The sequence below is a fragment of the Choloepus didactylus genome (genome assembly GCF_015220235.1).
Source record: "Choloepus didactylus isolate mChoDid1 chromosome 25 unlocalized genomic scaffold, mChoDid1.pri SUPER_25_unloc1, whole genome shotgun sequence".
NCBI lineage: Eukaryota > Metazoa > Chordata > Mammalia > Pilosa > Megalonychidae > Choloepus > Choloepus didactylus.
The window spans coordinates 58,939-76,571 of NW_023637606.1; the positions used below are offsets into that span (position 1 = coordinate 58,939).

Genomic DNA, 17,633 nt, shown 5'->3' on the forward strand with positions numbered 1-17,633 from the left:
GACTTCTGACCAATTCATCAACTAGTTGGATGATTGTGTGCTTCAACCCAAAACATCTTGCAATACATCTTAGCAAGCTAATTTACTGTCCATGATTTCATATGAAACTCCAATGACTGAGGGTGCCGTTTGCCCCTCCGCCTCAGCATTGAGATTTTGTTTTTTCCTTGACTAATTATCCCAAACATGGACCCTGCTTTCATATATCTAGTCCCTTGATTCATAAATTGAGGGTGATTCTTGCAGGTGACGTATAAAAACTTCCAGCGTTTAGGTGTCACAGCCGCCGTGGATAATGCTCAGACTTACGACAGTAAGACAGTAAGAGACGGGGCGCTGGTGCCGGGAGAACCCTCGGGAGGGGAGCCCGCCGGCCGCTCTGCCTGCAGTGTGCCCACCCGAGCAGATGCCAGGCAGGTGAGCCCCTGCATCCTGCCACCCACACCGGGTCCTCGTGGCATTGTGAGAAGGGTCTCTAGTAATTCTCCCCACGCTCATTCACTCGGTTAACTCCACCGTCGGACGTAATAACGCACCTGCCTTGCCAGGCCCTCGCCACCTTCCCTCCAGGTCAAGTGCCGCTTGGGGACTTCCCTGGAAACGGCCCGAGCCCCCTGCGGGGTCCGAGGCGGGACAGGGTGCAGCGCTGGCGGCACCAGGCGCTGAGGGTGAATCCCCATCCTGCACCGAGACTCAGCAGCAGCGTCTCCTCAGGGACCCCAGCCCCTCCGCCATCGCTTCCCGGCGCGCAACTGTCACCTGGGACCCCTCCCACCTGCCGAGCCCAGGATCCCGTTAGGACAGCCTTCCCCGACACGTGGGGTGCAGCCGGTTTCCTCGTTTCTTCAGTGCTTCCCGGGACTGCTAGCAGCCGTGCCCCTCCCGGGAGGCTGTTCTGTGAGCGCTGAGGGACGTGCAGTCGTTCCTTTCCAGGGGACAGGGGCGTCGCCTGTGTCTGAAGCCCCCGTGGGACCCCCGAGGCACTGGTGCAGGTGACTCCACTCGGGCAGTGGGCACAGGGGGTGGGGGCGGGAGAAGCCAGGACCCGAGGAAGGGGGTTCTCCTCAGAACAGGCCGGAAGGAACAGAGCAGACGCTGACAAACATTTGCCAAAGATGTCCTCTTACTAGAAATCCACACGCCCATCACATTTTACAAAAACAGAACGCGTTCTGCTCCCTGGGGCTTTCCCTAATCCCTGTAAGAGGAAGGGGATCCTCAAACAGCAAGGGGGCAGGGTCCCCACCCCAAAACCTCAGGGCTGCCCCAGGGACCCCCAGTACTCCTGGTCCGTGCAAGGGTCAGGGAGGGGATCCACTCACTGCCCCCAGCAGCTCCAGGAGCCTGAGCCCGTCCACGTTGCTCAGAACCCACCGAGGACCACAGGCCCATCCGGGGGGCCCTCCCAAGTCACAGGTCATCCGGGGGGCCCTCCAAGGTCACAGGTTGTCCGGGGGGCCCTCCCAGGGCCTCAGGTCCACCGGGGGCTCCTCCCAGGCTGCACACAGCCAGCCACAGCCTGTGTCCCGCCAGCCCAGGCGGGCCGCACTCAGGCAGAGGACACTGGGTACCCGTAGTGGTTGTGGTCAGCCTCGCCCAGAGTCAGCGTCAGGGACAGGCTCGGCTTCCGTTCCAGCTCCTCCTCCGGGCAGCACCGCGGGGGCCGCACTTTGAAGACGTCGGAGACGTAGCAGACCTGGGGGGACAGTGGGTGAGAGCCCAGCAGGCAGGGCTGGGGGGGGGGGGCGTCCTGATGGGGGCAGTGGGGGGACAGAGTGGAGTCCATGGGGGGACAGAGCAGGGTCCCCGGGGGGACAGGGCGGAGTCCCTGGAGGGGACAGGGCGGGGTCCATGGGGGGGGACAGAGCGGGGTCCCGGGGGGGACAAGGTGGGGTCCATGGGGGGGGACAGAGTGGGGTCCCCGGAGCAGGGAGGACAAGGCGGGTCCCCAGGGTCCAGGCTCACCGTGAGAGCAGCCACCAGCGCCCCCTGCAGGAGCCCAGTGAGGACGTCGCTCCAGTGGTGCTTGTGGTCGGACACGCGGGTGTAGCCGACGTAGAGGGCGAAGGACACCAGGAGGAACTGCAGGGTGGGCCGCAGCAGCCGGGCCCAGCGCCAGCGCAGCCGGGCCTGCACGTAGAGCTGGGCAGGGGGGCGGCGTCAGCCGGGGGCCACCGGGCAGCCCCACCCTCCAGGCGGGGAAACTGAGGCCCAGGGGAGCGAGGGCTTAGCCAGGGGTACCCAACAGGGAAGCCCCGGGGAAGAAGACTCACCGCCAAGAAGGTCATGCAGTACATGGCGAAGGAAGAGTGTCCAGAGTAGAAAGAGAGCCTAGGAATGGAGGGTCAGTGAGGGTCAGCGAGGGTCAGCGAGAGCCAGCAAGGGTCGGCGAGGGCTGGCGAGGGTCAGTGAGGGTCAGTGAGGGTCAGCGAGGGTCAGCGAGAGCCAGCAAGGGTCGGCGAGGGACAGCGAGGGTCAGTGAGGGTCGGCGAGGGTCAGTGAGGGTCAGTGAGGGACAGCGAGGGTCAGTGAGGGTCAGCGAGGGTCAGCGAGGGTCAGCGAGGCCACCCAGCCTGAGGGGCCCACCCCAGAGCCCAGCAGCCACTCGAGTCCCATCTTGAAAACCCTCCCTGGCCCGTCTCTCCAGCGTGTGTCTGGACTGTACGTGGCAGCCTGGCCAGCGTCAGACACCGTCACATCCCAGTTGGAGAAGCCTTCCAGGACGTGAAATTCTTGTTTCCTTTTTATGTAACTTCAAGTTTTGACAATGGACTTCAGAGAAAATTTCAGAGTAAGGAAACCAGGAATTCTCCCTCATAAAAGCAATGAAAACACCAAGAGAAAGATCAGAACCAACGGCGTTGACCACAAGGTTGCAGAAGGCAGGGGAGCCTGGGTCTGGAGGGATCTCGGCCACGGCCGAGAGCTCCCCTGGGGACTCCTCTCGCTGTGACAGTGCACAGTCGTCTTCTGTGGAGGCCCACGGAGGGCACGGCTTGGAGACGGGTCCCACACGCAAGTCCCCAGGGCCTACCTGAATCCCAGGGACTCGTGGGCCCACAGCAGAGACAGACTGAGGGGAACTGAGCTGAAGGGCTGGACTCGTGAAACAGCCCCAGCATGTCCCAGCCGCAGGCCTGAGGACAGCTGGGAGTTCCAGGCCGTAAAGCCTCGTCCCTGCCTAGCTGCACAGGGCACACCCCGCACCCTCAGGGCCCCAACTGCACAAGGAGACCTGGTGCACTGATCGGACCCCCACTCGCCGCACAGACGGAGCTGGGGAGAACTGGCTTGAGGGTAGGAGGTGGCTCGGGGGCGCCACCTGCTGACAGCTCAGGGAAAGTGCACTCCACCAAGTTGTCCCTGTCAAATCACAGACAATTGTTCAAATAAGCCTGCATATCCTAAAAGAACCCTACCAAGATAAGCAAATGCCAAGAGGCCAAAAACAACAGGAAATTGTAAAGCATCTGAAGAAACCAGAAGATATGGACAACCCAAACACCCAATTAAAAAGCCAGAGGAGACACAGAACTTGGAGCAATTAATCAAAGAAGTACATACAAACACAGACATCTGACAGATTCAAGAGCAGATCTGAATGGGCAGAAGAAAGGATCAGCAAACCTGAAGATAAGACAATTGAGATTATCCAGTGTGAGGAGCAGAAAGGAAAAATAACAAAGAAAAATGGACAGAGACTGTGGGGCCTGTGGTCACCCCCAGTGAACCAATGTCTGCAGCACTGGATTCCCACAAAGACAAGAGAAGGGGAAGAATGCATATTTGAAAAAATAACGGCTGAAAGCTCCCCAAAGCTTGTGGAAGACAAGAACATACCATCCAGGAAGAGCAGGGAACTCCAAATAGGACAGACTCTAAAAGATTTACACCCAGATGCACTACAAATAAGTTATTGAGATCCAAAGACAAAGAGGGGATTTTGAAAGCAGCAAGAGAAAAACGACTTGGATCCCCAATAAGATCAGCAGTGGATTTCCGACCAGAGGCCACAGAGGCCAGGGACGGTGGGATAGTGTATTTAAAGCCCTTCACGAAAAAACTGTCAGCCAAGAAAATGAAGGAGAAATCAAAACATTATAGATAAACAAAACCTGAAAGAGTTCTTTACCGTAAGTCCTGCCTCTTGTGAATCGCGAAGGGGAGGCCTCGGGCTGCAGTGAAAGGTTGCTAGACGGTAACTCGAAGCCACAAGAGAAGTAAAGAACACCGGGAAATGTGCCGCCCAGGGAAATACAAAATCCTGTGTTACGGGACTCCTGGTTTGTACTTATCCCCTCCCCAACAGGACTCAGCAGGCAAATACGCAAAATAGCATTTCAAACCCGTTAATGAGCAGACGCTGTAGAAAGATGTAATCTCAGTGACAATACCAAGGGGAGGAAGGGAGGTAAACGGGTGGAGAGTTTGCACATGACTGAAGCTAGGCTGGTGCTAGTCCAGTAGGTTGTTACTAGTTTAAGACCATACATCTGAGTAGGGCTTAATGTCCAGAAGAAACAAAAAACACCTATGATTCAATTACATTAGGACAAATAACCCAGTTTAAAAAAATGGGCCAAGGATTTAAATACACATTTCTCCAAAGAAGACACTCAGATGGCAAATAAGGATATGAAAACATGCTCAATGTCACTAGCCACTGAAGAACGGCAAATTAAAACTAAGATGAGGTACCATTTCATACCCACTGGGATGGCTATCCTTGAAGAAGAACGAAAACACCGAGTGTCGGTGAGGATGTGGAAAATAGGCATCTTCACATGCTGTTGGTGGGAATGAAAATGGGGCAACAACTGTGGAAAACGGTTTTCTGGTTTCTCGGGAGGTTGAAGAGAATTACCACAGGAACCGGAATCCACCTCCTAAAGACTCGAAAGCAGGGACCTAACAGGTATTTGCACCCCCTTGCTCACCGCAGCTTCATTCACGATGGGCAAAAGATGGCAGCTGCCCAAGTGTCCATCAACAAATGATGGAGCAATGACGGAATATACTAAAGAGAAGTGGGGTCCACGCCACAACACAGAGGAAACCTGAAGACACCGTGCTGAGTGCAATGAGCCGGACACAAAAGGACACACAGCGTCCGACTGCTCTTGCGTGAAACTGTTAGAACAAGCAAAGCCCAGAGACAGAAGCAGCAGGTCACCTGGGGTGGGCGTGGGGGGTTGCTAAATGAACATGAGTCTGGTTTGGGGTGATGAAAACAGCCCAGAAATACACAGGAGATGGTGGTGGCAGTTCAGTGCTGTCAATGTACTTAATGTCAAAGAAATGCCCACTTAAAATGGTTGAAATGATGTTTACTTATGTCTACTTTACCACAAATACAAAGAAATAAATATTTTTTAAAAAAAAAGATGGAGAATCTCGACAGCAGAGAAGGGGCTCCCTGCGGACGGGTTCTGCAGCCCGACTGTGAAGCCTCATCAGAAACCACGTGGGCTGGAGGCAGTGCGGCCCCACACGCAGAGTGCTGGGAGAAACCCAGCCGTCAACCCAGGGCCCTCTATCCGGCAAAATGATCCTTAAAAAGTTGTTTCCCAAAGAAACCAAAACCGAGAGCCTGTCACCAGGAGACCTGCTGCTGAGGGGTCTTCAGGAAGAATGGTGGATCCAGACAAGGAAATAAAGCACGGGGAAAGAGGCCCCACAGGTCCGTGTAAAAGTCAGCATCGAGGCATTCTGTTTGTCACTCTTTTTTCCAAGTGACCTAAAAGATAACAGCACAGCTCAATTTTCAATCCATGCCAAAGGGCACACAGAGTATAAGGATGTAATTTGTGACAATAACATGCAGAGAGGAAAGGACTGGGCTGTCTATAAGAGACTCACTTTACAGCCAAAGACACAAGTGGGCTGAAAAAGGATGGAAACAGTAACTGAAAGAGAGCTGGAACAGTGGCACTAACACCAGACAAACGGACACAGAGACAGACGCTGTTAGAGGACAGTGTGTGTAGGGTTTGGCCAAGTCCTCCCCGGCCCATGGGTGTGAGCCCACCTGCAAACAGGGCCTTTGAAGGCGGGTGGGCTCAGTCCAGCCACAGAAGAAGTGGACGCCAGCGAGACGCCACGTGGCAGAGGGCACCAGGAGTGCCGCGAACCACTGCGGGAGCACGACGGAGTCCAGGAGAAAGCACAGCCTGTCAAAACTGGATTTCAGACTTCTGGCCTCCAAAGCTGAGCCAATAAATTCCTGCTGCTTAAGCCAACACGTTGTGTGGTGTTTGTCTTAGCAGCCCTGGCAAGTTAAGACAACATTTAATGGGAAAAGGGTCAACCCGTCAAGAAGGTATAACATTTATAAACACATAAACACCTAACAATGGGGCACTAAATACATGAAGCAAAAACACACAGAATGGAAGGGAAAACAGTCAGTGCTGCAATATTTGGAAGAATTCAACAATCCACTTTAAATCATGGATAGAACACCTAGGCCGAAGGTCAGCAAGAAAACAGAAGACACGAACGACACTGTAAACCAACAAGGCTCACGGGGGACGCTCCACCTGACACATGGGGTACAGTATGCATTCTTCACGTGCACAAAGAACCTTCTCCCAGGTGGATCATGGGTTAGACCGTAAAGCAAATCTCAACAAATTTTAAAAGATTTAAATCATATGAAGTATCTTCTCCAGCCACAATGGAATGAAAGTAGAAATCAGTAACATGGAAAACTGGAAAATTCACAAATGTGTGAAAATTAAACAACACTCTTCTAAATAACCAGTGGGTAAAAGAAGAAATCACAGGGGAAATCGGAAAATAATTTGACACAAAAGAAAATAAAACTCAATATATCAAAAGGTATGGGATTCAGTGAAAGCAGTACTTAGAAGGAAATTCATAGCTACAACCACCTACATTAAAAAAGCTTTCAAATCAATAACCAGCCACCTTATGAAACTAGAAAAGGAAGCAAACTAAACGTAGCAGAGGAAAGGAAGTAAGAACAATTAGAGAGGAAGTAAGTGAAAGAGAATGGAAAAACAGACTCATGAAAGCTAAACTTGGTTATTTTTAAAGATCAACAAAATTGACAATCTTTTAGCTACCCAGGGATAAAAGGCATGACAAATTTATTAAAGGTAGGAATGAAAGGGGATATTACTATAGACCTCACAGAAATAAAAACAATTGTAAGAGAATACCATGAAAAGTTGTACATCAACAAATTAGATAACCTTCATGAAATGGAAAAATCCCTGGAAACACATATGCATATGGAAACATATATGCATAGGTATGCCCCCACCCACAAGTCTGGGGGACCCCACTGTACACAGAAAATTGGCACACTGATTGGACTTCCACTTGATTTGGACCCCCACCTAGTGCACAGAGTAAGTTGGGAAGAACTAGCTTGAGGGTAACAGGTGGCTCAGGAGTGCCAGCTGCTGATAGCTCAGGGAAAGTGCCCTCCACCAAGCTATCACTCTGTCAAATTATAGATAAATGTTCAAATAAGTCTGCATATCCTAAAAGATCCCTACCAAGATAAGCAAATGCCAAGAGGCCAAAAACAACAGAAAATTATAAAGCACATGAAGAAACCAGAAGATATGGACAACCCGAACATCCAATTAAAAAGCCAGAGGAGACACAGAATTTGGAGCAATTAGTCAAAGAAGTACATACAAACATCAGTATCATGGCTCAGGATATAAAGGACATGAAGAAGACCCTAGAAGAGCAGAAAAGAATAATTTGCAAGAGTAAATAAAAAAGTAATGGATCTTATGGAAATACAAGATTCTGTTGATCAAATTTAAAAGATTCTTGAGACACATAAGACCAGATTTGAAGAGGTAGAGGAAAGAATTAGTGAACTCGAAGATAGTATGATGGAAAGTGAAAGCATAAAAGAACGAATGGTTTAAAAAATAAAAAATTTGAAGTAGAGCTCAGGAAAATGATGGACAACATGCAGCACAAGAATGTAAGAATCACCAGCGTTCCAGAAGGGGAACCAAAGAGTAAAGGGTTATGAAGAGTATTCAAAGTCATTGTTGAGGAAAACATCCCAACCTTTCTAAACAACATAAATATGCAAATCATAGACACCCAACAAACTCCAAACAGAATAAATCCAAATAAACCCACTCCGAGACATATTCTGATCAGACTGTCAAACGCTGAAGAGAAGGAGCAAGTTCTAAAAGCTGCAAGAGAGAAGCAATTCACCACATACAAGGGAAACAACATAAGACTCAGTAGTGACTACTCAGTGGCCACCATGGAGGCGAGAAGGCAGTGGTATGACATATTTAAAATTCTGAAAGAGAAAAATTGCCAGCCAAGAATTCTTTATCCAGCAAAGCTCTCCTTCAAACTTTACAGACAAACAAATGCTGAGAGAATTTGCTAACAAGACACCTGCCCTGCAAGAAATACTAAGGGGAGCTCTACTGGCAGAGAAAAACAGAAAGGAGAGAGGTCTGGAAAAGGGCACAGAACTGAAGAATTTTTGTAAGGGTACCTTAAAGGAAATAAAGAGAGAGAGGGAAAAAATACATCTGACAAATAAAAACCAAAGGATACGACGGATGATTCAAGAACTACCTTTACACTGAATGTGAATGGATTGAACTTCCCAATTGAAAGGCATAGATTGGCAGAATGGATTAAAAAATATGAGCCATCAATATGATGCCTACAAGCAGAGCATCGGAATTGTCCAAATCAGCCGTTTCGTGATAAACATACTCAACAAGCAAAGCAACATCCTCAACATGATAAAGAGCAATTGTGGAAAACCCACAGCCAGCATCAGACACAACCCTCGTGTGTCTTATGGTCAGGAAGAAGGCGAGGAGCCCGTTTTCACCACTGCTGTCCGGTGCCGTTCTAGAAGTTCTACCCAGAGCAATTAGGCAACGATATGCATCCAGATTGGAAAGGAAGAAGTAAAACTACCTCTATTTTCAGATGACGTGATCTTATATAGAGAAAATTCTAAAGAATGCACACACACAAGTTAGCTGAGCTAATAAATGAATCAGCAAAGTTGAAATATACAAGATCAACATAGAAAATCGATACGCTAGAAATGAACAACTTGAACAGGAAATAAAGAAAGCAATTCCATTTCCAATAGCATCAAAAAAATAAAAGTTAGGTATAATTTTAACGAAGGAGGTGCAAGACTTGAACACAAAACATTGCTTAATGAAATAAAGGACCTAAATAAACAGAAAGACATTCCCTGTCCATGGATTGGAAGATGTAATATTGTGAAGAGGTCAAAATGCCCTATAGACTCAGAGCAATCCCTGTCAAAATCCCAAGTGCCATTTCTGCATAAACGGAAAAGCTGATCCTAAAATTCATAAGGAATTGCAAGGGGCCTCAAATAGCCAAAACAATCTTGAAAAAGAACAAAGTTGGAGGACTCAGGCTCCCTGACATTTACAACAAAGCTACAGGAATGAAAACAGTGTAATCCTGGCATAAGGACAGACATACAGACCAACAGAACAGAACTGAGATTCCAAAGAGAAATGGGGCTGGGAAACTGGAAACCCACATTGGGAAGCGAGTATGGACCCTGCCTTTCACTTGAAAGGAAAACCACAATGAGATACCACTCCATACCCACTAGAATGGCTATTATTAAAAGGAATAGAAAATAACAGGTTTTGGTGAGGATGTGGAGAAATTGGAACCCTGTATACTGCTGGTGGGAATGTAAAATGAGGCAGCTGCCTTGGAAAATAGTTTGGCAGTTCCTCAGGAAGTTAGATATGGAGTTACCAATGGCCAGGCAATCCCACCCTAGGCATGTACCCAAACAGAAAACATACACAGCCGTTCACAGCAGTTCTTGATTCACAACAGACAAAACCAATAAACAGAGCATGGTCCAGCCGTACGATGGAACATTATTCAGGCATGAAAAGGAATGAAGTTCTGACCCAGGCTACAGACAGATGAACCGTGGATACGTTATGTCTCGTGAAGACGCCACACACAAAAGGCCGCTATAGCAGGATTCTGTTTACAGGAAACGTCCAGAACAGGCAAATCCAGGGAGAGGGAGGGCAGGCTGGAGGTTGCCAGGGGCTGGGGCAGGGACATGGGAGAGCCTGGTGGGATGGGGATTTCCTTTGGGGTGATAAGAATGATCTGGAATTAGATAATGGTGAGGTTGCACAACACTGTAATTGCAGTAAAAGCTACTAAATTGTACAATTGAAAATCGTTAAAACAGTGACTTTTATCTCAATTAAAAAGGGTGGCAGACAGGGCAGGAGCCTGAGGGAGGGGCCTGGGATTAGGGGGTGGGCCCCCTCAGCTCTCCTGCTCGGGGCTGCAGGGTCCAGGCCCCCACTTCTCCCTCCCGGTTGGGCGAACTCCCTGTTCAAGCCCCCCCACACACAGCACGCACCTGGCCTCCGTGACGGCCACGGAGCTCCCCCTGCACACCGTCTCCAGCTGCACGTACACCGAGCAGTTCACGCGGCTCCAGTCGGGGTCACAGACGGCTAGGAAGTTGGGGCGCAGGCGGCCAGTCATGTACTTGGCCAGTTCCGTCAGCGACTGGCTCACAGCTGCCCCGAACAGGAAGGCGCCCAAGACCTTGTAGACGGCGGCCACGTAGTTGTTGAAGTCCGAGCGAGAGTAGAGACGCTCGGTGTGCACCAGGTAAGCCTCCCCGGCCGAGACCTGCGGGGAGCAGGCACCGGCTCACACGGGGCACCTTCCCGGGAGCCGCTGGGTGGGCCTCCTCCCTGGGCTGCACCCCAGGCAGGGCAGGCCCCCTCCTCAGTTTCCCCAGGCAGGGCAGGCCCCCTCCTCGGTTTCCCCACGGGAGGGCCGGGACCCCCTCCTCAGTTTCCCCAGGCAGGGCAGGCCCCCTCCTCAGTTTCCCCAGGGGAGGGCCGGGACCCCCTCCTCAGTTTCCCCAGGCAGGGCAGGCCCCCTCCTCAGTTTCCCCGGGCAGGGCAGGCCCCCTCCTCAGTTTCCCCAGGCAGGGCAGGCCCCCCTCCCCCCACTCACCTGTGGTTTTCTGCACCTCCCCCCCGCACTTACGAGGACAACGGTGGCCGTGATGATGACCCCAGCCATGAGCCCGTGGGTGATGGTGTCCTGGCGGTAGGGGTAGCGGATGGAGTCATCTCCACAGTAGAACCCCCGTTTGTAAGGGGCATTCACCAGTGTCAGGATGGCGAAGGGCAGAGCGGCTGTGGAGATAAGCCGCAGCCGGTGGTCCTCCTGCCAGGCCCACCTCAGGGCTTCCCCTCTGCTCACGCCCTGGGCAGATGGTGGGTGGCTCGCCCTCATCCTCAGACAGAACGCAAACTGCTCCCCGAGGCCCCCGTCCAGCCCCAGCCCACATCTCCCACCCACCCCTCGCCCACCCGTGCCATCCTCCTGGGTGCTTCTCAACACGCCCGGCGAGCACCCACACAGGGCCTTTACACGTGCACTTCTCTCCACTCAGAAAACCTTTGACCAACCCCTCTTCCAGGTTCAGCCCCCTCTGCCTCCAGATCCGAGCCACCCCAACACATCACCAGGTCATACCAGCATGCACTGTGGTAGAAGGAAATTTCTGATCTTCCTGACTCTTGTCCTGTGTGTAATTATGCAACCATTTGCCCCATACTTGATTAAAATAAGATATTTTAACAGGGGACCGCTGTTAAAAGGGGGAGCTCAGGACCCAGCCAGAGCGGCCAGGGGCTTGCCCAGGAAGGCCACAGAGCGGAGCTGCAGCCTTCATTCATTCCTCCCTGTATTCACCTGTTTCCAGGCCCCAAGCCCTCCACACAGACCCAGCAGAGGGCTCCCCAGCCCTGGGTGGCGGCCCAATAAAAGCCCAGAGACAACGGCAGTTCAAACCTAGGCAGGTGCCCTTTGCTCCACCCCCACCCCAGGGCAGGTCACCAGTAAATGGGTGCGGCTCGGGGTGGGAGTGGGGGGCTAGAGGCAGGAGCGAGTGCGCCGGGCTCTTCATCGCACTCAGAAAAGCCCAAACTTCGGGGGCTCTGCCACCCAGGGGCTGCTCGGGGACATTCGTGGAGCCTCGTTGGAGCTGGGTCCCGCGGAAGTCTCCCGCGAATTAAACACAGAGACTGTCCGTGTAGGGAGGTGGGGAGAATGAATGAAGAATAGCAAAGAAGTAGGGGGCCTGGGCTGAAAGGGGGAGCTGCGGGGGGGGGCTGCAGCTCTAACCTCCCGAGAAGATGCCGGAAAGTGAGGAAGCCCAGGGGGGTCTGGGGCGGGCGGAAGGGCGCAGCCAGTGCAGAGGCCCCGGGGAGGGTCCAGGGGAGCTGTATAGGGGGAGAAGGAAGCCTGGGGGCTCAGGAGCAGATGCTGGGGGGTGTGAAGGGCCGTGATTTGTCGGGGGGTGGGTTGCTGGCTGCTGAGAATCCTCACCCCCGAGGGCGCTCCGGCAGCTGTGGGGAACGCGGGGGGTGTCAGGCCCAGAACATACTGAGACTTCCTGGGACCCGCAGAAGCTCGCCGGGGTCTCCCCGCCAGACTCAGGCCCCTCTAAAACCTCGCGCGCCGCCGCCCTCCGTCTGGGCTGGTTCAGATCCCACAGCCGCGTCCTGCCGGCGCCGGGCCCTCTGCGCCCCCCTGCCCGAATCTGCACTCTGGGGACACTCCGGCGGCGCACCCCTCAGTGTTCCGAGGAAAACGCTTAACTACCTGCACGTTCGAGCCTGGCATACGGGCAGCGCCACCAAAGTGTTTAACTAACCTAGGAGCTCAGGAAACGTCCGGAGCCGACAAACGCCCCTGGCCCACCCGTCTAGGGGTCCGGGGCCCGGGAGGAGCCTGACCTCTGCCGTCGGACTGGCTGATTCCTCCTCCGCCCCCGGTCCCGGGAGGACGAGCCAGATGGGGGCGGGGAGGGGTGTGGAGATTAGGCCGAGGGACCCCGCCCCCCACCGGGGCCCCCGTCCGCACCTCCTGGGAGCAAACACTCGGCCTTTGTTCCCGGCCGGGGGGAGGGGGCCTTGGGCTGCCCCCTCCCCCGGCCTGGCTGACAAACCCGCCCGACAGGTTTGGTCCGTGCCCGCCGGGGGCCCGCAGCCCGGGGCGCAGACTTTCCAAGTCCTTCAAGCTCGTACCCCTCCACGCCGGCTCCAGGGGAGGGGGCGACTGGCACCCCGCTGCGGGTTCCGAACGCCACCGCCCCGCTGGGTCCCAAGCCAGGGCTCAGCCCTCTCTCAGCCCACTGGGAAGGCGCATACTGGGGTGGGGAGGTGTCTCTGCCCGCGGCGACCCCGGGCGCACCCCTCCTCCCGCCCCCTCGGCCAGCCCCGCGCGGAGGTCACCGCCCGCCTGAATCACCGCAAGAGCCGGGCCGGCGGGCGTGGCGGCCCCTCGGCAAGGACTTCCTGCTGCCGCGGGCGGGGGTTACTGCCCGGGCGCCCTGGACCTTTCATGGCCCCCATCTCGGGGGCTGGAGGGTCCCCTCCCGAGGTCTTCTACACCCAGGAGCTGTGAGTGGTGGGGACACTGCAACCCTCCCCACACACCCGCCCTGCAAACCTTCGCGGGGACTGCAGGTGTGTCCGACCTGGGCAGGGGACACCCCCCCCCACGCCCTCCGGGTCCCCTCGGTTCTTACCGACCAGCAAGCACAAAACGTCGAGCAGCACGAAGACCCATCTCCGCTCCATGCCGCCCCCGCCCCGGGCGGTGCCCGCGACCCCCGACGCGCGTCCCAGCGCGTCCCAGCGCGTCCCGTCCCCACGGCGGGTCACATGGCCGCCGAGCCCGGCCCAGCGGCGGGGGGAGGCCCGAGGGGAGGGGCGGACTCTGCCCCCGCCCCGCCCGCGGAGAGCAGGGAGGGGCGCGGTGGAGCGGGCGTGACGGTGGCGGCTGGGGGACCCCGGGTCTACCCCGAGTCCCCGACCCCGACTGGGGTATGTGGGAGGGGAAGCGGCCTCTGACGTGGGAGGGGTCATCAGCACCCGAGGTCTCCAGAGCCCTGGAGTCCGCGCGCGCCCCGGCCCCCCAGGGATGGCTGGGAAGGCACGAGGGCGCGGGAGGGGACAGGCCGGCCGGGGTGGGGGTTCGGGTGTGCTGGGCCTCGCTGGAAAAGGGAAGACGCTACAGTTTCGCGCCTCCACAATAGGGAAGCGCCTGAAACCTGACGGGCGTCCTGCGAGCGCGGCCCTCCCGAGGCCGAGCCCTCCCGCCGGGTTGGCGTGGCCACGCGGCTCGTGCGCTGCCCCCGCTTCACTGCGGAGCCGACGGAGACGGGGCGGGCCGGGAGCCCTGAGCCGGAGGCGCCTGCAGGCCGAGCCCCGCCGGCCGCTCCCAGAAGGCAGCCGACCCCCAGGGAGTGGGGGCAGCGGGGACTTGGGCCCCCCAGCGGCTTCGTGGGAAAGGTGACTTCGCCCGCTGACCGGGAGGGGCCTCGCCAGCGGCTGGCTGGGGGGGGGGTCTCCGGGCCGAGACAGCTGCGACCTCGCACTTCCCCGGCGTCGGCACAGGGCACCCCCAGGAAACTCTGCGGAGTCGGTGGGAGGCGCATCCCGAGGGGCCGGGGGTGGGGGCGCCGCCTGAAAGAGGCGGCTTCCTTCCTCGCCCCCAGACTTCCTCCAAGGAGCCCTTCTGAGATTCTGCTTTACTCGCCAGGAGTTTCCTGGGCGTCCGGGCGAAGCTGTCGCAGGGGCTGTTCCAGGGGCTGTTCCAGGTTCGGGGGGACCCGGCAGCCCCGCTCCCTCCTCCGGCTCGGCCCCGCCCCAGGCGGGCTCGGGCTCTTGCCTATTGGTTCCGGCCGCTGCCACTCACGGGTGAGGGCCCGAGGAGAGGAAGGTGCAGGGGCTCCCGGCGAGGAGCGGGCGCATTCGTTCACTCATTCATTCCAGCAACGCGTATGGCAGCGTGTGGCGAGAAGTGCCTGGCTGCCTCGGGGGGGAGGGGAGACCGCAGTTCCTACCCGCCCCGACCTCTACCCGCCGACCTGCTCACCCTGCACCCCTCCCCGCGGCCGGCGCCGTCCCTCACTCCGGGTCAGCACTGGGGCTAGTCCACGAAATCCCTGGGTCAGGATCAGGATCTAAATCCGGCCCGGGCAGCAGGATTAGGGATTGAGATCAGGGGCCCCCACATGTGCAAGGACTTGTCACATCCGGAAGGCACTGGAGGGCCCTCAAGTGTCCTCCCAATGGCTGTGCGTCCCTTACAGGTGAGGACCTGGGTGCCCCCAACGGGACCCAGCTGGCCCAGTGCAAGCTCTTATGTTGCTGCATCACCGCGACTGCTGGGCTCCAGGTGTGTTCCAGAACCACCACTGGGCGGGTTACCTGCAAGCGCAGGCCGCTACCCCTTCCCAGCTGCCACCCCTTCCCAGCCTTGGGCCTTCACCCCACTGCTGAGGGTCTTCATAACGTCCCGGAGAGGCACGGGGGCTAAGGGGTGGACAGTGGGGCGGATGTGTGGGTGCAATGCTTCTCTGGGCCTCAGGGTTCCAGGAAGGACAAGTCAGTGGTATAAGGCGGGCAATGGCCGGACCCAGGCCCAGGCCAAACCCCACAAGGGAGTGCTGCGGCGGACAGTTCTGCCACGAGTGCCTGGGTTGTGGCAGAAGAGGTACTTCTCTGCCTTAAAACTAGAACCCGGCGTTGGAATCCCAGAACTGCAGGCAGTTCTCAAAGCACCTCGTTGAGAATCTCACAGCCTGGAGCTGAGGGCCTGGTTCTCTCGGAATCCCGGCCAGAGCCCACCTCCACCTCCAAGCCTGTGCCTCTGAGCTTCCTGCCCCCTCCCCAGGCATGAGCCCCCCAGGACACGGCACGCAGCAGGCACTCAGTGACCAGCCCAGGAGGCTGTGGGAGAGGTTTTCTCTGGGGGAAAGTGCCAGGCCAGGGCTGTCCACTGCAGGCCACCACCTCTCCCTGCTCCCGCCCCACAGCAGGTACCACAAGACCAGTCTCTGGACACGGCCGCTGGCTAGCCTGGCTCCGCCCACACGTCCACTGACCGCCTGGACACAGCTAGCACTTCCACACTTGGTTACTGTGTAGGAGGTCACAAGAGGCCCTCGGTCCCACTGTACAGAGAAAACAGGGCAAACAACCAACCAGAACAGGCCAGTGGGATCCTGGGGGCAGAGGGTCCCCCAAGGTCCTCCCACCTGCTGGTCTAAGCTGCAGAGAAAGTCCTGCTGCCAGCAAGGGCATGGGGACGTCTCGATCCCAGCATCAGGACTCCACCCCAGAGCAGCCACCCCCCTCCTGGCTCCTGAGCTGCCCTCGGGAGAAAAGCACCCACCCTGCTCACCAACCTTCATACTCGATGTGCAGCAGACAATCAAAAGCCACAAGACACCACTCCTCAGCAAACAATGCCCCGAGGACGTCCACAGTCTCCAACTAGCTGCAAAGCCATGGAGCCCTCTCAGCCGCCGACCAAATCCAGCTCCCTAAAGCCGAAACCCATGAAGGCTGGTTCAGATTCCTTGGCCTGAGGGGGCAGGTTCCATCTCCCGTGCCACATGGAGCTGGCCTGACTCTACTCCTCCCACAGACTGGACACCGACTTCTCCACAAACAACCGCCACCACAGGCTCGGCGTGCCATGACTTGTGCCCAGAATGCCAGTCCCCTCCATTTTTGAGGTCAGCCAGTGAGCCGGGCCAGGGAACCCCAGCCCACAGTTACGGGAAATGGCAACGAGCACCCACAGGCTTTGGCTGGGACCAGTGGGGAAGGGTGTGTGGCTTCCAGAGGGGCCACAGCTCCAGCCCACACAGCCTGGCATCAGGAGGCTGCTCAGTCCCTGCACAGGAGACGTGCATCTGGGAAGGGGGCAAGTTCAGAGGAAGCTGTAAGGAGAGAAAAAGACAACACCAAGAAGATGAAGCTGCTTCACTGAAGTTCGGCTGCATCCCTGCACTGGCCCAAGAGTCAAACCTCCATCCCCACATCGCGCCGAATGCGCTCAGAGGACCGCTGCGGAAAAGAGAGTGGTCACAGGGCGCTTGGGCAGAGCGTCGGTATCGTCCACATCAGCACTGAGAGACACACAGCCACAGACGCTGTGACCCACAATCAAGAGAAAACCGTTAATGAAAGCACGTCCAGAAATGACCCAGATGCTGAAATATCAGAGATGGAAAGTAACTGTTAGAAAAACATTAAAGAATGTGGATGGAAAGGTGAAAAGCCGGGACATTTTGGCAGAAAAATGGGGGGGGGGGGGGGATTCTAGGAACAAAATATACAATATCTGAATTAGAGACTCCACAGGATGAATTTCAGAGCAGTGTAGAAACTAGGAAATAGGATTCTTAAGTAAATCTAAAGGCAGCTCAATAGAAAATTACCCAGTGAAAGACAAGCCCAGAGCACAGAGCAGTCGGTGGGTCCCGGGAGAGGAGGACAGCAGCAGAAGCGTCTGAGAGCGGCCGGCTGCGTGCCCCCCCCGAGGAAAGGACGGAGGCCCGAAGAGCCAGGGAACCAGGCCCAGGCACGGCACGATCCGCTGAAACCAGCCAGAGCAAAAAGAAACGTCACATTTAGGGAAACCATGGGAAGAGGGGAAGACGATTTCCCATCAGGAACAATAAAACTGAGTAAACGGGACTCCTGAAAATGCAGAAAGGAGAATTCCACGTCCTATGACAAGCAGCC

The 17,633-nt window shown here is 56.0% G+C and overlaps 1 protein-coding gene across 3 annotated transcripts; it reads right to left on the reverse strand.

Moving 5' to 3' along the window:
* Positions 1-1,101: 1,101 nt before the first annotated feature.
* Positions 1,102-13,773, reverse strand: PLPP2 (phospholipid phosphatase 2). 3 transcript variants are annotated; one of them, XM_037823983.1, is made up of 6 exons: positions 13,619-13,773; positions 11,065-11,216; positions 10,421-10,698; positions 2,274-2,331; positions 1,966-2,142; positions 1,102-1,696 (listed from the first exon to the last, which is right to left on the reverse strand). In XM_037823983.1, the coding sequence occupies exons 1-6, from the start codon at positions 13,668-13,670 to the stop codon at positions 1,550-1,552; spliced, it is 864 nt and encodes a 287-aa protein (XP_037679911.1). In that variant the 5' UTR covers positions 13,671-13,773; the 3' UTR covers positions 1,102-1,549. The 3 variants fall into 3 exon arrangements, with proteins under 3 accessions (XP_037679911.1, XP_037679912.1, XP_037679913.1); XM_037823984.1 differs by lacking the exon at positions 13,619-13,773 and adding an exon at positions 12,825-12,997; XM_037823985.1 differs by lacking the exon at positions 13,619-13,773 and adding an exon at positions 12,743-12,805.
* Positions 13,774-17,633: the final 3,860 nt, after the last annotated feature.